Source organism: Oncorhynchus keta, chromosome 14 (genome assembly GCF_023373465.1).
Source record: "Oncorhynchus keta strain PuntledgeMale-10-30-2019 chromosome 14, Oket_V2, whole genome shotgun sequence".
Taxonomy (NCBI): Eukaryota; Metazoa; Chordata; class Actinopteri; order Salmoniformes; family Salmonidae; genus Oncorhynchus; species Oncorhynchus keta.
The window spans coordinates 18,477,187-18,499,484 of record NC_068434.1 but is presented as its reverse complement, the minus strand read 5'-3'; the positions used below and the strand labels follow the sequence as shown (position 1 = coordinate 18,499,484).

At 47.6% G+C, this 22,298-nt stretch overlaps 1 protein-coding gene and 1 long non-coding RNA gene across 8 annotated transcripts in view; one reads left to right on the top strand and one right to left on the bottom strand.

Moving 5' to 3' along the window:
• Nucleotides 1–22,298, top strand: part of LOC118394027 (myocyte-specific enhancer factor 2C-like) — a 126,601-nt gene that overhangs the window by 48,345 nt on the left and 55,958 nt on the right. For 4 of the 5 annotated variants that reach the window (XM_052461222.1, XM_052461220.1, XM_052461223.1 and 1 more), the window contains exon 2: nucleotides 15,788–15,981. In XM_052461222.1, coding sequence (XP_052317182.1) covers nucleotides 15,928–15,981 — 54 coding nt within the window. In that variant the 5' untranslated portion in view covers nucleotides 15,788–15,927. Of the gene's footprint in view, nucleotides 1–5,296; nucleotides 5,419–15,787; nucleotides 15,982–22,298 lie in introns of those variants that run through there. The other variant, XM_052461221.1, reaches the window with a different exon arrangement.
• LOC127907227 (uncharacterized) lies at nucleotides 7,735–8,833 on the bottom strand. Of its 3 annotated transcripts, none has more exons than XR_008063795.1 (2): nucleotides 8,818–8,833; nucleotides 7,735–8,662 (listed from the first exon to the last, which is right to left on the bottom strand). It is a non-coding gene; the product is annotated as an uncharacterized LOC127907227 (long non-coding RNA). The 3 variants fall into 3 exon arrangements; XR_008063796.1 differs by lacking the exon at nucleotides 8,818–8,833 and adding an exon at nucleotides 8,787–8,802; XR_008063794.1 differs by lacking the exon at nucleotides 8,818–8,833 and adding an exon at nucleotides 8,756–8,771.

Genomic DNA, 22,298 nt, shown 5'->3' with positions numbered 1-22,298 from the left:
CCACCCCCTGTCATAGCGTAGCCAACATAATGTATGTGTGAACACTACAGCAGAGAGGAGGTTGTAGAGAGGTTAGCTTGTTGTACCTCCCTAGCCCCTATGACTTGTTTAGGAGTGTTCCTTTTATAGACACTGCTCATAGCTATATTGTCTATAAACACTTGCATACTTTTGAACTTAGTGGACACTAAGACAGCTGATGATGCAACCTTTGTGTGGTTTCCAAATATGCTGATGCATCCCAATAACAAAGAGGGATGAAAAACCATCAGTCAACTTCCCCCTATCTTTGTCCCTGCGTCTGTCTTTCTCCATCAGACACCACGAACAGACAGAAAAGGAAGCGTAAATAACTTTGTCAAATCCCATAATGTCAAATATATTACTCTACACAATACCACATACAAAACAAAAGTGCTAAAATTAACTGGGAAAAATGTAATAGAATATAAGCTGGCTCCCACTCTGGAGTGTTAGCCATGTTAGCTTTAGCCTGTGGCTCTAATTGGGGCCAGGAGGGAGCATTTAATAATTGCTGTCAGAAGATCACATTTAATTCTCTTCCTCACAGTCACTGCTGTAGGGTAGAGTGAAACAAATTGTCATCAGAGATTTCTAAACGAACAAAGCTTTTAATTAGGCTGATTAGAATGCTTCTGCAGCAAAAAAAAGATTGAGAAAGAACTTGTGATGAAATCATCAGCGGATCGTCATCATCTAACACGTCTGGTGTTAGAATCCTTCGCTGCCACGAGACGTCATGGAAGTTTGCTGCGTTTGAAAAGAAGATCAAGTTGGCCCCACCCCCTAACCCTTCACCCCACCCCCCAACACGAGCTGCTGAATTTTCCTAACATCACGGTTCATCCTTGGTGGAGAACATAATTAGGTGAATATGACAGTGCTTTGTATGTTCTTAGTGACATGGCCTTGGGCTGCTGTCATTGGGGGGGGGTACTAGTAGTCATTGAAGGGAGACGCTGGTATTCTTTCTGCATCGTTTCCCCCTACTTTCTGTGTCTTAGTTCCACAACTTAAATGGTGTTGGTTTACTTAATCAGTATCTTTATAAGTTGAAACAAGTAAATAATCCTTAGTGACTGCGGGGATAATGAAAGCGTAGTGTGTGTTTGTTTGTGTGTGTGTGTGCATACGTGAGTGTGTGTGCATACGTGTTTTCTGTTCCAGTCCAGCAGTCTGTGTGTAAATGGTGGTTACACCTGGACTCTGTAGACCTACATGACACCATGTGATGCGAGGCAGCGGTTGGACCTTCGCTGAAAAACATTACCCTTCGCAGATGTGTGTGCTTGAGTTGAACGACGGAGGGAGGGAATCCACAATAATGTACTGCACACGCTAACATAGGCTGTGGAGAAAACACCGTTAGAGACAGACAGGTGGAGAGCAAGAGAGGAAGAGAGAGAAGCTGAACAGTTTTCTCCACCACAACATAAACCACTTCTATTTACCTAACCATGACACCACCACCATCCTCCTGACGTCCATCTTCCCCCACCTGGAGCTATTCCATCCTGTTTCAGTCAAGGATTTGACTCTGTCCAAAGCCCTCTTTACTCATGCCATGGATTCATTTGAGCCTTTCCAAATGGTTCCCTCTACTGCTGGTTTTCTCCACAAGAACATTGACGTGTCAGAATAACTGTTCTGCTCTATACTTCACTCAGTACCTACGGTTCACCGAGTAGTCTGGCACAGAACCCGGAGAACCTGTATCTACGGTAACACTCTGTGATTCACAATGTTCTGTGATATTATCTGATCTCTCTTCCAAATCATATCACTGGCCTGTCAACCCAACATAATCAATTAGTGATGACTTTGATTGTGTATTATCATCAGCCACTCAATCCATGATAATCATATCAGCTATTGCATGCATGAAATGTAGTTACAGTCCCCAAGTCACGTCGCTGATGCAGCAAAAGGAAGCAGGCAGGCGAGCAGGTAGCAGGCGACAGGGAGCAGTATTCAGCTGTCCGGCAGCTCTCTCTCTCGCTTGCTGCTTCCATTGGACCCATGCAGCAGCTGCAGTTTTACAGCCCTTGGCCTGCTTTCAAAGAGTGGTTGACACATTGTGTCAAGTCACCTTATCCTTGGGTGAGTCAGCAATGGACTATGGAAAGATGGTTCTCACCTGTCTCCATTTTGGCTATGACGGGTGGCTATCTGTCCATAATTCCTGCTCTGTATGACACTATAGGCCCTGTTTGCAGGTGCTGAGTGAGACATTCAGTTGCAGCAGCCGCCTGACTATTCCCTCTCTCTCCCCTTGCTCCTCCTCTCCCCCTGCTCCTCCTCCTCTCTACCTCCTCCTCCTCTCCTCTCCTCCTCCTCTCCCATGCTCCTCCTCTCCCCCTGCTGCTCCTCCTCTCCTCCTCCTCTCCCCCTGCTCCTCCTCTCCCCCTGCTCATCCTCCCCCCTGCTCCTCCTCTCCTCTTCCTCTCCCCCTGCTGCTCCTCCTCTCCTCCTTCTCTCCCCCTCCTCCTCCTCTCCTCTCCTCCTCCTCTCCCATGCTCCTCCTCTCCCCCTGCTGATCCTCCGCTCCTCCTCCTCTCTCCCTGCTCCTCCTCTCCTCCTCATCTCCCCCTGCTCCTGCTCTCCTCCTCCTCTCCTCTCCTCATCCTCTCCCCTGCTCCTCCTCTCCTCCTCCTCTCCCCCTCCTCCTCCTCCTCTCCTCCTGCTCCTCCTCTCTCCCTGCTCCTCCTCTCCTCCTCATCTCCCCCTGCTCCTGCTCTCCTCCTCCTCTCCTCTCCTCATCCTCTCCCCTGCTCCTCCTCTCCTCCTCCTCTCCCCCTCCTCCTCCTCTCCTCCTGCTCCTCCTCCTCTCCCCCTGCTCCTCCTCTCCCCATGCTGCTCCTCCTCTCCCCCTGCTGCTCCTCCTCTCTCCTCATCCTCTCCCCTGCTCCTCCTCTCCTCCTCCTCTCCCCCTGCTCCTCCTCTCCTCCTGCTCATCCTCTCCCCTGCTCCTCCTCTCCCCCTGCTCCTCCTCTCCCCATGCTGCTCCTCCTCTCCCCCTGCTGCTCCTCCTCTCCACCTCCTCTCCCCCTGCTGCTCCCCCTCTCCACCTCCTCTCCCTTGCTCCTCCTCTCCTCCTCCTCTCGCCCTGCTCATCCTCCCCCCCTGCTCCTCCTCTGCTCCTCCTCTCCCTCTGCTCCTCCTCCTCCTCTCCCCCTGCTCCTCCTCTCCCCCTGCCCCCCCTCTCCCCTCTCAGAACAGAATACAGTAGTAGGCAGCACTGGACTTAAAAGGCCCTGTTACCTGTTACCTCACAGTCTCTCCACTGAGACAGGAGTTACAGGGTTTTTACTTTTCTCTCAAAACACACAGAGATGAAATAGGAGACCACTGTGTGCTGAATGGATTTCCGTTTGTCCAAGAATAGAAAGCCATGGCAACAACATGCTTGTTGGAAAGAGGTTTGTTGATTGGGTGAGGTTTCAACATATGCATCATGTAGATTTTAAGTCAATAACCAGGTCTTTGTTTTTTTTAAATAAAATTACTTGAATATGACGTTGTCTTCTCGCATGTTAATTAATAAAAGTATACAAATTGCAATAATCTCTGACTGAAAAAGATTAATTATTGTCCCCCACGGCTGACACATCAGATACCAACTTCCTCGTATCAATTTTGTCTTCCATTTAAAGCACTTTGAAGGCTTCTGCTATTATCTATATTCTCTACTCATGGGGCTGAGCAGGGAGGCTGTTTAGGGCTGGGCAGGGAGGCTGTTTAGGGCTGGGCAGGGAGGCTGTTTAGGGCTGGGCAGGGAGGCTGTTTAGGCTGGGCAGGCAGGCTGTTTAGGGCTGGGCAGGGAGGCTGTTTAGGCTGGGCAGGGAGGCTGTTTAGGGCTGGGCAGGGAGGCTGTTTAGGCTGGGCAGGGAGGCTGTTTAGGGCTGGGCAGGGAGGCTGTTTAGTGGGCTGCTGTTTAGCAGGGAGGCTGTTTAGGGCTGGGCAGGGAGGCTGTTTAGGCTGGGCAGGGAGGCTGTTTAGGGCTGGGCAGGGGCTGTTTAGGCTGGGCAGGGAGGCTGTTTAGAGCTGGACAGGGAGGCTGTTTAGGGCTGGGCAGGGAGGCTGTTTAGGTGGACAGGGTGGCTGTTTAGGGCTGGGCAGGGGCTGTTTAGGCTGGACAGGGAGGCTGTTTAGGGCTGGGCAGGATGCTGTTTAGGCTGGGCAGGGAGGCTGTTTAGGGCTGGGCAGGGAGGCTGTTTAGGGCTGGACAGGGAGGCTGTTTAGGGCTGGGCAGGGAGGCTGTTTAGGGCTGGGCAGGGAGGCTGTTTAGGGCTGGGCAGGGAGGCTGTTTAGGGCTGGGCAGGGAGGCTGTTTAGGGCTGGGCAGGGAGGCTGTTTAGGGCTGGGCAGGGAGGCTGTTTAGGGCTGGGCAGGGAGGCTGTTTAGGGCTGGGCAGGGAGGCTGTTTAGGGCTGGGCAGGGAGGCTGTTTAGGGCTGGGCAGGGAGGCTGTTTAGGGCTGGGCAGGGAGGCTGTTTAGGGCTGGGCAGGGAGGCTGTTTAGGGCTGGGCAGGGAGGCTGTTTAGGGCTGGGCAGGGAGGCTGTTTAGGGCTGGGCAGGGAGGCTGTTTAGGGCTGGGCAGGGAGGCTGTTTAGAGCTGGACAGGGAGGCTGTTTAGGGCTGGGCAGGGAGGCTGTTTAGGGCTGGGCAGGGAGGCTGTTTAGGGCTGGGCAAGGAGGCTGTTTAGAGCTGGACAGGGAGGCTGTTTAGGGCTGGGCAGGGAGGCTGTTTAGGGCTGGGCAGGGAGGCTGTTTAGAGCTGTTAGACCAGCTTCCACTTGATTGCAGTGTGTGTGGAGGAAAGCCATTGCAGTTAAGGTGCTGACAGGATGCCCTGTAATGCATGAATAAGAACGCTCCTCTCTCTACCAATGCTTTCATCTAGCGTTGCACCTCAAAAGGGCTCAAGTCACTCTGCACTGCCACACAGAAATGCACTTCACCAGTCATTTCACATGATCACTGAGAAAGCCTTTACTTAGCTATTTTTCCCTCTCGTTTTCTGCTAAAAAACATTTAGGGAAGGCTTTACACATGTTTTGAGAAACAGTAGAGAAGAAGGAGTTTGTCCTCTCGGGTAAGGTTTCACAATCACAATGATGCGTCCTGTTGCATCACGACGGAATCTAGATCTGATGGCGGGCAGTGCGGTTGTGGTGATTTTTTCCCCTTTTGATAGACAAAAGCTGGTGAGATTTCTCTCAGAAGGCTTTGTGCCACCTAGAAGTGCCTTGTTTAATGACACGGGACATGGAGGGAATCTCTATTGGTCTTCTCAATGGTAATCTCAAGAGTAAGAAGCCGACTGGTTGAGGTGGGCAGAAGAATCGGACATCTCTCTCTCTTCTTCTCTTGTTTCTCGGCAGAGGGAGAGGGAAGCACAGTGAGTTTTGGTTCCCATTTTGTGCTCTCTGGAACAGTTTAGGGAAGGAAGCACCTTTACACCTTTAATTGTCTGTGGTTGCTGATGTCACATCCTTCCGTTGAGTTTGCCACGTGTGTGTTTCCTGCCTTTCTGTCCACGAGGTCCTGGGGGCGACTGGGGTTGGGTGGGGGTGAATAGGGGATAGAGGGTCTAACAGTGGGTGGGGGGTGGGGGGGAGGGTTTGGGATGAGGGGTGGGTTTGGAGTGGCTACAGGGCTGTGGAATTGAGGTATAATATGACGTTAGTCTATAACAATACGCCTCGGTCTCTTGTTCCAGTCAAGCCAATCAAAGTCAGATAGAATAAACAGTGTAAAAATGTAGAGGTAACTAGCTCCCTTCTCTCTTCAACAACAGACAGTGTAAAAATGTAGAGGTAACTAGCTCCCTTCTCTCTTCAACAACAGACAGTGTAAAAATGAAGAGGTAACTAGCTCCCTTCTCTCTTCAACAACAGACAGTGTAAAAATGTAGAGGTAACTAGCTCCCTTCTCTCTTCAACAACAGACAGTGTAAAAATGTAGAGGTAACTAGCTCCCTTCTCTCTTCAACAACAGACAGTGTAAAAATGAAGAGGCAACCAGCTCCCTTCTCTCTTCAACAATAGACAGTTCTCTCTTCTCATGATGGCAGAGCTTTAAAAATATCTCTGTCTGCTAATGACTACACTGTAACGTGAGTTAATAGAAGGAGGCATACACACACACACACACACAAACACACACACACACACACACACACACACACACACACACACACACACACACACACACACACACACACACACACACACACACACACACACACACACACACACACACACACACACACACACACACACACACACACACACACACACAGACATGCCACAGCCTTGAACGCTTGAACACATTACACCATGATACACCACTATCAAGCTAATCCCAGATGTACATTCTGCTAATCTCTTTAGCTGCTAAAGCTTTAAATTAGCCCTAATAGTTGGCATGATTCACCACCAGCACAGTGGCCCACCTACATGTAGGCGATGGCCCAGGTTTAGGTCATTCTCTTCTGTGTGTTACTCGAAGACGTGGGGAGGGAGGGGAGGGTGGGGGTGAGGGAGGAGGAGGGAGGGAGGAAGAGGGAAGGGAAGGGGAGGGAGTGATAGAGATTTGTCACCGTGTCTATCTGAGCCTGACAGACGGCGAGCCTGACATGCCACACAGAGTAGTCATTGCCTGTAATGACATTAGAGACACAATGAAATGGAGGCATGCAGTCTCCTGGCCACTGGCTTTCCTCTCCCTCACCCTCCCACAATCACACCCAGGCAACACAGAGATAAACAGCTTCACCTCCACAAACAACACACAACTCTAAACACCAGCTCTGCATATAAAAAATATCATGTTTTTTAGGATTAGGAGTTGATATGGGGGGGAGCTATAGGGGTGCTCAAGCGAAACGAAACCCAGAAAGTGTGTGTGTGTGTGTGTGTGTGTGTGTGTGTGTGTGTGTGTGTGTGTGTGTGTGTGTGTGTGTGTGTGTGTGTGTGTGTGTGTGTGTGTGTGTGTGTGTGTGTGTGTGTGTGTGTGTGTGTGTGTGTGTGTGTGTGTGTGTGTGTGTGCGTGCGTGTGCGTCCGTGTGTGTGTGAGTTTGTACGTGTGTGTGTTCATACACAGATTGTTCAGAAACTGTATTAAATACATTATTGCCTCCTCTTCAAGGAAATTGTAGCTTATTTTAAAAGAGAGAGGGTTTATTTAATGTAGCATACACCTCCTAAAAGGTTTACTTACTGCAGTGTAATATGTTATTTCAAATCCTCGCAACCGCATTTCCTATGAGGATAGAGGATACTGACGTTTTTTCAAGACATGCTATTACCAAATGTGTTGCAGATGTGCTATGGGGAGGTGGGGTTCTAGGAAAAACACCATCCATCCTGTCATTAGAAATGGTTTTCTCCAATTCTCAACAACGTCGGCCTACTTACAATTTAGTTGAAAAATATCAAATGACAGCAGATGTTGGTGTATGTGTTCTTCATATGAGGAACTGGTTTTCAGAGCTGTGTTGCCCCTCATCATTCAGTACATTTTCTCTTCATCTCTCTCTCTCTCTCTCTCTCTCTCTCTCTCTCTCTCTCTCTCTCTCTCTCTCTCTCTCTCTCTCTCTCTCTCTCTCTCTCTCTCTCTCTCTCTCTCTCTCTCTCTCTCTCTCTCTCTCTCTCTCTCTCTCTCTCTCTCTCTCTCTCTCTCTCTCTCTCTCTCTCTCTCTCTCTCAATTCAATTTCAATTCAAGGGCTTTATTGGCATGGGAAACATGTGTTAACATTGCCAAAGCAAGTGAGGTAGATAATATATAAAGTGAATATATAAAGTGAAATAAACAATACAAATTAACAGTAAACATTACACATACAAGAGTTTCAAAACAATAAAGACATTACAAATGTCATATTATATATATACAGTGTTTTAACTATGTACAAATGGTTAAAGGACACAAGATAAAATAAATAAGCATAAATATGGGTTGTATTTACAATGTTGCCCTTTTCTCGTGGCAACAGGTCACAAATCTTGCTGCTGTGATCTCTCTCTCTCCCTCTATCCTCTCTCTCTCTCTCTCTCTCTCTCTCTCTCTCTCTCTCTCTCTCTCTCTCTCTCAAAAGCTTGCAGCTGTCTTTCAAAGAGAGGAATTAGAACTAAGGACCAGCCTAGATAATGTTCCTCCTTTCTCTCTCCTCCTCTCTTTGATTCTCTCGGGTGCAGTCCTCTGTGTTTTCAATGACAAAGCCATATTAACAAGCAACACCATATTAACAAGCAACACCCTATAGGATATATATATATATATATATGTCTCTTAGGACGGGAAGAAACTCTGCCCACATGCTGTCTATTCATTTTTGGTGACTTAACACTTGGAAGTGAGGAGATGGGATAACTCTGTACAAGTTCCCATCATCATTCCAGCTCCACTTCTGAAACAGAGAGAGTGCTGAATCTCCCTCTCTCTCTCCCTCTCTCTCCGTCTGCCTAACAGATGGGAGGGCGGTTGGTAGAGCTCTTCCCCTCCCCCCTGAGAGGCCTGGTACCTGTTCAAAGATCCCTCTTTCCATTTCTCGTTCTCTCTCTCCACTCTCTTTCCACCTCTTGTTCTGTCTCTCCCCTCTCTTTCCACCTCTTGTTCTGTCTCTCCCCTCTCTTTCCACCTCTTGTTCTGTCTCTCCACTCTCTTTCCACCTCTTGTTCTGTCTCTCCCCTCTCTTTCCACCTCTTGTTCTGTCTCTCCCCTCTCTTTCCACCTCTTGTTCTGTCTCTCCCCTCTCTTTCCACCTCTTGTTCTGTCTCTCCCCTCTCTTTCCACCTCTTGTTCTGTCTCTCCCCTCTCTTTCCACCTCTTGTTCTGTCTCCCCTCTCTTTCTACCTCTTGTTCTGTCTCTCCCCTCTCTTTCCACCTCTTGTTCTGTCTCTCCCCTCTCTTTCCACCTCTTGTTCTGTCTCTCCCCTCTCTTTCCACCTCTTGTTCTGTCTCTCCACTCTCGTTCCACCTCTTGTTCTGTCTCTCCCCTCTCTTTCCACCTCTTGTTCTGTCTCTCCCCTCTCTTTCCACCTCTTGTTCTGTCTCTCCACTCTCTTTCCACCTCTTGTTCTGTCTCTCCACTCTCTTTCCACCTCTTGTTCTGTCTCTCCCCTCTCTTTCCACCTCTTGTTCTGTCTCTCCCCTCTCTTTCCACCTCTTGTTCTGTCTCTCCCCTCTCTTTCTACCTCTTGTTCTGTCTCTCCCCTCTCTTTCTACCTCTTGTTCTGTCTCTCCCCTCTCTTTCCACCTCTTGTTCTGTCTCTCCCCTCTCTTTCCACCTCTTGTTCTGTCTCTCCCCTCTCTTTCTACCTCTTGTTCTGTCTCTCCCCTCTCTTTCTACCTCTTGTTCTGTCTCTCCCCTCTCTTTCCACCTCTTGTTCTGTCTCTCCCCTCTCTTTCCACCTCTTGTTCTCTCTCCCCTCTCTTTCTACCTCTTGTTCTGTCTCTCCCCTCTCTTTCTACCTCTTGTTCTGTCTCTCCCCTCTCTTTCCACCTCTTGTTCTCTCTCCCCTCTCTTTCCACCTCTTGTTCTGTCTCTCCCCTCTCTTTCCACCTCTTGTTCTGTCTCTCCCCTCTCTTTCTACCTCTTGTTCTGTCTCTCCCCTCTCTTTCCACCTCTTGTTCTGTCTCTCCCCTCTCTTTCTACCTCTTGTTCTGTCTTTCCCCTCTCTTTCTACCTCTTGTTCTGTCTCTCCCCTCTCTTTCTACCTCTTGTTCTGTCTTTCCCCTCTCTTTCCACCTCTTGTTCTGTCTCTCCCCTCTCTTTCCACCTCTTGTTCTGTCTCTCCCCTCTCTTTCTACCTCTTGTTCTGTCTTTCCCCTCTCTTTCCACCTCTTGTTCTGTCTTTCCCCTCTCTTTCCACCTCTTGTTCTCTCTCCCCTCTCTTTCTACCTCTTGTTCTCTCTCCCCTCTCTTTCTACCTATTGTTCTGTCTCTCCCCTCTCTTTCTCCCTCTGTCAGCTCTCTCTGGGTTCTGCTACTTTGAGGCAGACTATTCTCTATAGGTATGGCCACCATTCTCAATCCTTCTCTCTCGCTCCTTCAGCCCATCATGTCTTTCCTAACGTGCACTATGACCTTAGCAGTGACCCCCACTGGCCTTCCCCCAGCCGTTTCACTTTGTAATGGAGAGAGAGAGAAACAAAATCCTTCTCTCTCCTTCCCAAACCCGACATTTCCTCTGCTCTGCCCTCTCCCCATACTTGTTGGTTATGGATTAGTGAATTGGATTAGTGTGGCATAGAAAGATTGTTAGTCTTCTCTCTCCCTCAGGTTCAGGAGTGGCTGAAAAATCGCAGGCTATGTGTCTAGGCTATGTGCTTAGGGTCGTTGTCCTGTTAGAAGGTGAACCTTTGCACCAGTCTGTGGTCCTGAGTGCTTTGTAGCAGGTTTTCATCAAGGATCTCTCTGCACTTTACTCCATTAATCTTTTCCCCAATCCTGATTAGTCTCCCAGTCCCCGACGCTGAAAACCATCCCCACAGCATGATGCTGCCATCACCATGCTTCACCGTAGAGATGGTGCCAGGTTTCCTCAAGACGTGACACCTGGCATTCAGGCCAAAGAGTTCAATCTTGGTTTCAACAGACCATAGAATATTGCTTCTCATGGTCTGAGAGTCCTTAAGGTGCCTCCAAGCAGGCTGTCATGTGCCTTTTACTGAGGAGTGGCTTCCATCTGGCCACTCCACCATAAAGGCCTGATCGTTGGAGTGCTGCAGAGATGGTTGTCCTTCTGGAAGGTTCTTCCATCTCCACAGAGGAACTCTGGAGCTCCTTGAGAACCATTGGGTTCTTGGTCCCCTCCCTGACCAAGGCCCTTCTCCGCCGATTACTCAGTTTGGCCTGGTGTCCAGCCCTAGGAAGAGTCTTGGTGGTTCCAAACTTCTTCCATTTAAGAATGATGGAGGCCACTGTGTTCTTGGGGACATTCAATGATGCAGAAATGTTTTTTTTTTTACCGTTCTCCAGATCTGTGCCTCGATACAATCCTGTCTCAGAGCTCCACAGACAATTCCTTTGACCTCATGGCCTGATTTTTCTCTGACATGTACTGTCAACTGTGGGACCTTATATAGACGGTGTGTGCCTTTCCAAATCATGTCCAATCAATTGAATTTATCACACGTGGACTCCAATCAAGTCAAAGAAACATGTCAAGGATGATTAAAGGAAACAGGATACACCAGAGCTCAATTTCAAGTCTCATAGCAAATAATCTGAACTATTATGTACATTATGGGGTATTGTGTCTAGATTGACGATCAACATTTTTTATTTAATAATTTAAGAATAAGGCTCTAACGTAGCAAAATGTGAAAAAGGGGAAGGGGTCTGAATACTTTCTGAATGCACTGTAGACAAAGTTCTGTCTCATTATATTGGATTGCGCTCTCTGTCTCTCTATGTCTCTCTCTCTCGCTCCCTGTCATCCCCCTCTCTCCTCCCTCCCTCCCTCTCTCTCTCTTTCATTCTCCCCATCAGGCGGGTCGCGGCATGTCTCCTGGCGGGACACCGTCAAAGGGGTAAATTGGATTGTGCTGTTCTGTGGTAATCTTTTGGGGGTGCTTACTGTCACCAGCCAACCCTCACTGACCAGACCTGGGGAAGGCAGGTGCGTGGGAAATGGGGTGGGAGTGGGTGCGTGGGGTAGGCGGAGGAGGGAGAGTTGACGAGCTGGGTGGGGGCTCTCGTGTTTGAGGGAGGAGGCAGAAGGAGGGAGTGGTGTGGAAGGGGAAGGGAATTGGGGGAGAGGGGAGGGGAGGGGAGGGGGATCACCGGCTAAGCAGCACCTCTTCTCAGGCAGCAGTGGTTGCCGGTGCCAAAGCTGGGATTAAATGTTCAGGACATGGGCTTAGTCTTAGTGTTACATAAGGACTAAGGTGTTGCTCCAGAGGGTGTTAACATTGACAGGCTCAGGGGGGAGGAGTAACTGCGCTGAAGCCACCAATGGAGAGAGGCATTGCGTTAGCTTTCAGGAGACGGAGTAGAGCTGCGTGGTGCTCTTCCATTGTCAGGGTCTGATTGAGGTATGCTGGCCTGTGTATGTGGACTGTTGAGCACCACTGATAGGCTGGACTGTTAGTCTGTCTGAAGACACTCTTTCATCTTTCTGACAGCACGTTACTGTTTTTAATGACTTATGCTGTGTAACCATAGAAAATTAACAAGAGTATCATTAAATACTAAACCAATGTGTCATCACATGAGTATGATTTTGTAACAAGGGTGAAGAAGAGCTGTTGACATGCTAATGGTCAATGCGCATCGTAATCAGGAGATTATATATATTTATAAACAGCAAAAATGGAAATGTCCTCTCACTGTCAACTGCGTTTATTTTCAACAAACATAACATATTTTTATGAAAATAACAAGATTCAACAACTGAGACATAAACTGAACGATTTCCACAGACATGTGACTAACAGAAATAGAATAATGTGTCCCTGAACAAAAGGGGGGACAAAATCAAAACTAACAGTTAGTATCTGGTGTGGCCACCAGCTGCATTAAGTACTGAAGTGCATCTCCTCCTCATGGACTACACCAGATTTGCCAGTTCTTGCTGTGAGATGTTACCCCACTCTTCCAGCAAGACACCTGCAAGTTCCTAGACATTTCTGGGGGGAATGGCCCTAGTCCTCACCCTCCGATCCAACTGGTCCCAGACGTGCTCAATGGGATTGAGATCCGGGCTCTTCGCTGGCCATGGCAGAACACTGACATTCCGGTCTTGCAGGAAATCATGCACAGAACGAGCAGTATGGCTGGTGGTATTGTCATGCTGTAGGAATGAGCTTGCAGGAAGGGTACCACATGAGGGAGGAGTTTGTCTTCCCTGTAATGCACAGTGTTGAGATTGCCTGCAATGACAAGAAGCTCAGTCCGATGATGCTGTGACACACTGCCCCAGACCATGACGGACCTTCCACCTCCAAAAAAGATCAAGTTCCAGAGTACAGGCCTCGGTGTAAGTACAGGTGAGACAAAACCCCAACTCGTCAGTGAAGAGCACTGCAAGTCCTGTCTGGTCCAGCAACGGTGGGTTTGTGCCCATAGGTGACGTTGTTGCCGGTGCTGTATGGTGAGGACCTGCCTTACAACAGGCCTGCAAACCCTCAGTCCAGCCTCTCTTAGCCTATTGCAGACAGTCTGAGCACTGATGGAGGGATTGTGCGTTCCTGGTGTAACTCGGGCATCCTGTACCTGTCAGGTGTGATGTTCAGATGTACCGATCCTGTGCAGGTGTTGTCTTAGGCATCTCACAGTACGGACATTGCAATTTATTTCCCTGGCCACATCTGCAGTCCTCAAGCCTCCTTGCAGCATGCCAAAGGCACGTTCACGCAGATGAGCAGGGATCCCGGGCATCTTTATTTTGGTGTTTTTCAAAGTCAGTAGAAAGGCCTCTTCAGTGTCCTAAGTTTTGTAAGCTATTAGTGTCATGCCTAAGTTCTGTAAGCTGATAGTGTCTTAATGACCGTTCCACAGGTGCATGTTCATTAATTGTTTATGGTTCATTGAACAAGCATGGGAAACAGTTTAAACCCTTTACAATGAAGATCTGTGAAGTTATTTGGATTTTTATGAATTATCTTTGAAAGACAGGGTCCTGAAAAAGGGTTGTTTTTCTTTGCTGAGTTTATATGTACATATATATACCTGTATATATATAGAGAGAGGGAGAAAGAAAAAGAGAGAGAGAGAGAGAGAGAGAGAGAGAGAGAGAGAGAGAGAGAGAGAGAAGAGAGAGAGAGAAAGAGAGAGAGAGAGAGAGAGAGAGAGAGAGAGAGAGAGAGAGAGAGAGACTCACGATGAACAAGTATCGTCAACATCATTTGAGTGGCATCATCTCTGAAGGATGTGAGCCAGTAGTGAGGAAAGCCTAAATTAGATAGGTAACCACATTGGACTTGTACAAGCTTGATTATAAACAAAGTGTCAAATAGCCATGCCGTTCTCGGACTCAATATATGAAACCTGAGCTACTGTCAACCTGGAGACAATTCGGAGACGTCAAGCTACACCTAATAGGCTTGATTCCACTTGGCTCCATCTCCCAGGAGAGACTGAAGATATAAGAGAGCCAACTAGTGGCATGCAGGAGTACAGGTGTTTTGAACCTGTGCTCTCCAATACTGAGAATAATTCTCACTTGTATTCCTAAAGCAAGTTCACATGGGTGTATAACTGACAAGACCTGTGTCTACCAGCCACGTCTATTACCAATGCCTTCCGCTCAAGAAGCGTAGGGGTCGAATGTACAGCAGTGTGTAGTTGTTCACCATGGGGGTTGGGGTGCTTTCTCCTGCATCATGTCACTCAATAAACAAATAGATTCAGGTTAGAGGAAGATGAAACGAGAAAGGAAAGATGTGTGTGTGTGTGTGTGTGTGTGTGTGTGTGTGTGTGTGTGTGTGTGTGTGTGTGTGTGTGTGTGTGTGTGTGTGTGTGTGTGTGTGTGTGTGTGTGTGTGTGTGTGTGTGTGTGTGTGTGTGTGTGTGTGTGTGTGTGCCTGTGTGAGTGTGTGTGTGAGAGAGAGAGATTGACATGTCTTTTGGTGAAGCAGTGTCATCTTCCACATCAATGTCTGCGGCTCGCGCTGCCAGGTGCCGGAAATCTGGTTCAGAAAGGAGAGAGAAGAGAGAATGGGAAGGGGAGAAAAAAGCAGGCTAGATGGTTTTTAATGCGACGGCGCTGACAGCTCCCCTGCATTGCACTGAGCTTAAATAATGGGATGCTAATTTGCATAACGAGGAACGTTATCACCTCTACTGTCAAAATAAAACACAACAGTTCTTCTGCTCCTCCCTGAGATAGATTGGGTTGGCCTACTTTAGCACTCTGGAGAGAAGTACCAGAGATCTGGCTTACTCAAGCTCACACACGCATTGGAAGTCAGCTATTTCACTCACACACACTATCGGTCCAGCTCAGCCCACACACACATGTGCATGCATGTGCACACACACACACACACACACACACACACACACACACACACACACACACACACACACACACACACACACACACACACACACACACACACACACACACACACACACACACACACACACACACACACACACACACACACACACACACACACACACACACACACACACACACATTGTGTCCAGCTGGTTTAAGTCCTAGTATAAATGTTCAAGACCAAATTTGTCGGGAATCAGCTCTATTGCCGTCATTTTAAAGGTCAAATCTATATTGTTTCTGAACAAGGCAAGGCTAGGTTTCACTTCTGCATCCGAGCCAGTCTCCATGTCGGCCATTTTAGAACTGTGTTGGAGGTAGACTAGATTAGTCTTACCTTGCCGTCGTTCTGTAAACAAACTGCTGTTTTTCAGGAGAAAGAAAGTGTATTTCTTAGTCTGTAGATAACATTACACTGTGGGTGATTAGAGCATTTAAGTTAGCGGCACTTCCAAACTGTCAAACTCTCTGTGAATGAGACGAGATCCTGACAGCGCTGTCTCTGCTCATAGTTGGCACGGTAACGCAACAAACCTGATTTGCATGATATCGACAGTAAAAAACACAGCGTTCCTTTCACAACATGTTGACAGATTAGTTGTATTTCTTCCCCCTCCCTTGTGGCAACGATGATGTGACTTTTCTCCCACCCATACCCCCCCCACCCCCTCGTTTTCTTTGTGCCATATTTCATGTCACTTAATGCTTATCCTCTATCCTTCTGTCTCCCTCTCTCTTTTTCTTTCTCTAATGCAGGTACGGATGCTGGAATCTTTGAATTGATCGGAGCAAGTCAAGAGAAGAGAGAGAAGAGAGAGAAGAGAAAGCGTTTTGAGGAGAGGCAGAAGAAAGCATAAAGTTCTTTAGGGAGAGGAGAGAAGAAGAAGACGGGGACAATGGGGAGGAAAAAAATTCAGATCACGCGGATTATGGATGAACGCAACAGACAGGTAAGCCCCATGAAGAAGGAAGGATGGATGATGGAGGGGGGTGGAAATACCTTACTGTGGGCCTGGGAGAGACCATGGTAGGTGTGCTGACTGAAGTCTTCAGGGAGTCTGGATGTGCCGGTGTCATGGTGGTGGCAGGAGGGTGTAGGTGGGATAGGAGGGTGATTGTTCTAGGTGCCCTGGAGGTTTACATGGAGGTAGTAGTACGCCTTGTTTTTCTTAAATGTAACATACACTGGTGGCACCCTATCACACCACCTATCACACCCTCTCACACCCTATCACACCCTCTCACACCCTATCACACCCTCTCACACCATGCCACCCACTTTAGCTCATGGCAGTGGAATATTACTATGCAGGGTGGGTGGAGAAGGGAGGGGAAGGGTGGGAGAAAACACAAACAAACAACCAAACAGAGATGGAGGTTTCATGCACACACCATACACCGCAGAGAGCGCCCTGGAATGGGTGGAGCTAAGAGAGCACTGAGAGGCCGACATGCTCCATCTGTCTCAGGGCTGGTTGCACATTCTGTATCTTTCCTCTCAATGTACCTTTAAATCAGGCTCATGCTCAAATGTATTGAAAACACGTAGCCAACATAAGTAAGTAGAAAAACCCTATACAATTATTTTTCAATTATTTGAATCAATGTTTATATTTCAAAAGAAGAGGCACATTTATTTGATGATCCCTTGTATAGGCAAAGGATTTACCATAAATATCACATTCAACCAGCTTACTTAATTTGTGGCCCTGTCTTCAATGATAAATTACAACAAAACATCAGCCACACAGCCCAGGAAATGGATGGAGACAGACCTGTCTCTCTCTCTGCCCTGCAGGCCCACAATCCATTACTTCCTGTGGCACCAGTGACCACCACCACTCTGTCAGCTCCCTGTCAGGCCAATTGGATCCATACCCTACTAATAAGCCCCCCTCCAATCACAGGTCACACACTCTCCCTTCCTCCTCAGTCTCCACCAATCTGTGAACCATTATCCCAGCATACTGTCATGACATTCAATGGTTCTTACATCTATCACACTAGAGTGGTTCAGACTCTCTTAGATCCTTCTACTTGTCATGTCTTTATTCTGTATTGGCTGACATTTAGCAGAGTACCTCACTGTCCCTTCTAGCCTCTGACAGTATGACATCTCAACATAAACACATAAACACTGGCTCTCTTCACCCTGCTGTTGTGACTTGACATAAAAAGGTGCTAGAAATCGATTGGACTCCACTGAAGTGACTGTTGCAGCTGGGTGGTCTGAAAACTCCTTGGTGAGAAGTAGACAGAAGGAATAAATGAAAGAGGGGGGGGGGAGTGGAGCTGTCGTGAAGTCCATTATGTGCTTACTTGACTCTCTGGGAGCTCTACAGTCGTTCCCAGACATCAGGTTTTTGGGGTCAGGGTATTGAAGTCAAAAGTAGGGGAGGGAGTTTCAGAGGGGAAGGCTACCACATTGCACCAGCACCCACACCTCCTGTGCACTTTTATCTCAGCCTCCTCTCCCTCCCTACCCGTCACACCGCAGACCAGGCTCACCGGTCGCACCGGGCACTCCGGCTCCCGAGGATGGGGAGGGAAGAGAGGGAGACAGGAAGGACACCTGAGGGGAATCAATACCACAGATATCCGGGGTTCGTTTACAGAGAGAGAGGGAAGGGGGGAGGGCGGGAGAGAGAGGGGAAGAGAGGGAGAGAGGGAAGGAGTGAGAGAGTGAAGGAAGGCGCGAGAGGAGGGAAGGGGGGAGAGGAGAGGAGAGCAGAGGAGAGGAGAGGAGGAGAGGAGAGGAGAGGAGAGGAGAGGAGAGGAGAGGAGAGGAGAGGAGAGGAGGAGGAGAGGAGAGGAGAGGAGAGGAGAGGAGAGGAGAGGAGAGGAGAGGAGAGGAAAAGGGAGCAAGTGATTTTAACAGTTTTTTGCTTTTTGCTTTTTGTTGTACATGGCAATGGAGGTAAAATGACATCAGTCGTCATGTCTGAGCCAAGCAAGAGGTGCACGAAGGAGGTTGGTGGCACCTTAATTGGGGAGAATGGGCTCGTGGTAACGTCTGGAACGGATTAGGAGGAATTGTATCAAATACCATTATAATACCATTATATTATCAAATACCACACATGGTTTCCATGTGTTTGATTCCATTCCATTAGCTCTATTCCAGCCATTATTATGAGCCGTCCTCCCCTCAGCAGCCTCCACTGGTGTACACAAAGGAGACCATCACAAGGAAGAAGGAGACCTTTGGCACACAGAAACAAAGAAGATTTTTTGTTTTTATTTTGTCTAAATGGCAGCCTGAGCTTTGCATATTTTCACTTCTCCTTTGAGGAAACATCCTCATACTACAGCCAAATAAACATCAGAGGGGTTACCTTTAGCCTCCACATTCTTTGCATGCTTCACAAGCTCCCATCCTGCCCTGAACCAAACTCAAAACTTAAAATCTACTTACAGTTCTCTGATATACAACCAATCCATACGCATGAAGGAATAGATCAAATTACACTTGAATTAGTAGATTGGCAATCAGGCTGGTGTGGCTGTCGACGTTTGACCTCTTATGTCATACTTAATATGTTTGCTATGTCAGCCCTATGCAGATATTACACAAGCCTTTAACTCCTCATCCCTATTGATGTCCACTTCCCTGTTCTCCCTGCCCTCTGTTAAAGCTCTCTGCAGCCACCCTGCCACCCACGGGCTCCGCTGCCCACCGCGGTGCCATCATCGTGGGCACGTGGCCTCCGTCTCTCTGTGCGGCCACTTTGGCTTGCCATCCCTAGACCCTGAAACACTTCCCCAGAGCAGGGGCACCATGGTCAGGCCTCCCTGGCATTGACTGTCTGCCCAGAGCTCCGGACAGAGGGCAGCAGTGTGTGAGTCCTGGCTCCCGGCCCCCCACCACTCAGACCCTCTCCCAGCCCCGGGCACATGAAAGGGCCCCCTGTGCCATAAATGCACAGGCCGTAGACAGAGAGCAGACACACACACTCACACAAACACACACACACACTTACACAGACATACACACACACACACACAGATATCTATTGCAGGCATACATGCTCAAACATATTATACACTCAGACACATACTTAGACACACACATACATTTCTATTTAACACTCAAATATATTTAATTAGAATGAGGTAAACACTTCTATCTCTCGTCTTGTCGTTAAGATCCAGGGTCGGCCATCATGGAGTCCAGCTAGTTGGGGCTAATTGAGGGTAATGCAGATTGACACGTCTGTCCAACCAGTTCAGCCGTGTGTGTGTGTGTGTGTGTGTGTGTGTGTGTGTGTGTGTGTGTGTGTGTGTGTGTGTGTGTGTGTGTGTGTGTGTGTGTGTGTGTGTGTGTGTGTGTGTGTGTGTGTGTGTGTGTGTGTGTGTGTGTGTGTGTGTGTGTGTGTGTGTGAGAGAGAGAGACAGTGGGGGTGGTGGGTTGTAAAGGGGAAGAGCCCCTGTGGAGGGCTCAGAGGTTAAACATGGATGAAGTCATCAGTCACAGGAAGTAGAAATGTGCCCCCTCCCCATTTCTCTCCCCAGTCAGGACTCAAAAACACAACAATATATGTTTATCTTCAGCACGTGAGCTTATTTCTTTCTTATCAAGGAAACCATCCACACCACCGCAGAAAGAAGATACATGGTTCTTTCACTTACAACAATTCCGGCATGTCTCCAATCAACAGCGGTGGGGTGAGAAAGCTTGTGAGGGAAATTAACTGCAGGAAAATAATGAGGCCCTCAGGGTATCTCTTCACCCCTACACTTCTCCTCTCTTCCCCCGTTTCCCACCTTTTCTCTTGTCCTTGATCGTTACCTCTGTGAGCCAAGCTCCTCTGTGTCAGTCTGCTCAACCCTCAGAGACCTCACCTAGAGATCGCTTGCAAAAACACCTCACCTTTCCTCCACTTTATGCCCTCTTTTGTCTTCTCATCTTCTTTAACCGCCTCTTTTCTTCTTCTCTTGTACTGCTACTCTCCTTGGTGTCCTCTTTTCTTCTTATCTTGTACTGCTACTCTCCTCTGTGTCCTCTTTTCTTCTTATCTTGTATTGCTACTCTCCTCTTTGTCCTCTTTTCTTCTTCTCTTGTATTGCTACTCTCCTCTGTGTCCTCTTTTCTTCTTATCTTGTACTGCTACTCTCCTCTTGTGTCCTCTTTTCTTCTTATCTTGTACTGCTACTCTCCTCTTTGTCCTCTTTTCTTCTTCTCTTGTACTGCTACTCTCCTCTGTGTCCTCTTTTCTTCTCTTGTATTGCTACTCTCCTCTTTGTCCTCTTTTCTTCTTCTCTTGTATTGCTACTCTCCTCTGTGTCCTCTTTTCTTCTTATCTTGTACTGCTACTCTGTCCACTTTTCTTCTTATCTTGTATTGCTACTCTCCTCTTTGTCCTCTTTTCTTCTTCTCTTGTACTGCTACTCTCCTCTTTGTCCTCTTTTCTTCTTCTCTTGTACTGCTACTCTCTGTCCTCTTTTCTTCTTCTCTTGTACTGCTACTCTCCTCTTTGTCCTCTTTTCTTCTTCTCTTGTACTGCTACTCTCCTCTTTGTCCTCTTTTCTTCTTCTCTTGTATTGCTACTCTCCTCTTTGTCCTCTTTTCTTCTTCTCTTGTACTGCTACTCTCCTCTTTGTCCTCTTTTCTTCTTCTCTTGTACTGCTACTCTCCTCTGTGTCCTCTTTTCGTCTTATCTTGTACTGCTACTCTCCTCTTTGTCCTCTTTTCATGCATTTTCGATTCCTATGAATGTGGCAGTAAAAAAATATACTTTTTGGTGTCTCTTTTTCCTTCTTTATCTTTCAACTGGAGCTCTGTGCAACAAGACATTTTCATCCTCACAAATGAATGAAAAGAAAAAGTTATTTTGTTCAATCTTGCCACTGACTCGGCTCTTGCAACGTTAACACACACATTTTTGCAGCAGGGACTGGATATATCACTTTCCACTTGTGGTTTTACAGTCTAAACAGGAACATACAGAGCACGACCATACTCGGGCAGGAGTGCTTTTCTCAGAAATCACTACCTCCGGGAAAAGAAAATCCAATGAAATCACTGCATTAACCATTTTTCATATTGTAATGCAGGATTATTTCTCAGACATTACTAGTTGATAGATTTGAATTGATTAACTTTCATTTCAATATAATCTCTTGTACAGGAGTTTGTTTTTTATGTACTCTGAAAGTCTATTAGGAGTGGGTGGGTGCTGGGTGGTGGTGGGGAGTGGAGTAAGCATATATTAGAGATGTGAGCTCAAACAAAGCTCCTGTTGTCATCATTCATCTCCAGCAGCCTGTTTGGCTCTGAGGAGAGTTCAGGCCCAAGTCTTGGACTTAGGAGAGGCCTTATTCCTTTAGTGTGGGGAGCGTTCTGACAATAGGACAAGTGTTTGTGTGTGAAGGGCACTGGTATTGAGTGTTGACTTGTATGCATGTGTGCATGCACTTATGTTGAGTGTGTAAATATGCCATGTCTTAATTTGATCATCCTGTTGCAGGAATTGTTTACAGTGAATCCTATGTGAAAGCAGTATTGTAGTGTATTCAAGCTTTTAAAAGGCTTCTAAAGTTTTTAATTTAACATTTCACACTTGATTTGCCCTAACGAAAAATGTATCAACGCCTACAAAAAAAATCGGCATTAATTATAATCCACAAAACAGTTCACATTTCCTGCTGCTGATGGATTCCTTTTCTGCTGCGTGAACCTGGCTCTTATAAAGATACGGCATCTGTATGATGTGTGTGATGATGTTTGCATGAGTCTTAACATATTGTGTGTATATTTGCTTGGTTAAATGACCGCTCTCGGTCCCTGTCTCTCTCCTCCTCCTCCTCCTCCTCCTCCTCCTCCTCCTCCTCCTCCTCCTCCCCCCAGGAGGTGGGAAGCAGAAGCGAGGCCCATTGTGAAGGGGAAGCCACCATACTCTTCCTGTTATGAGAGGAAATGCATAGAAATGTGCTTCCTGTGCCCTCCCTCCCTCCCACCCCCTTCACCCTAAGCCGCTCGCTGACTTTTTTTCTTCTCCTCTTTTTCCCTCCACTCTTTTCTTCTTTCTTGACTGTGGCCATAGTACGTCAGTTCAGTCCTTTGGAGCTCCTCATGGTAAACACGTTTGTCCTCTTGGTTGACACTGTCCGTCTTGAGGGAGGGAGGGTGGGAAGGAGGGAGTGTATATACAGTACACTATGTGAGGAGGCTGAACGTTCAGCCTCTGACCAGATGACAGTTAGGACATCTACTTTGTGCATGACACAAGTCATTTTTCCAACAATTGTTTACAGACAGACTATTTCA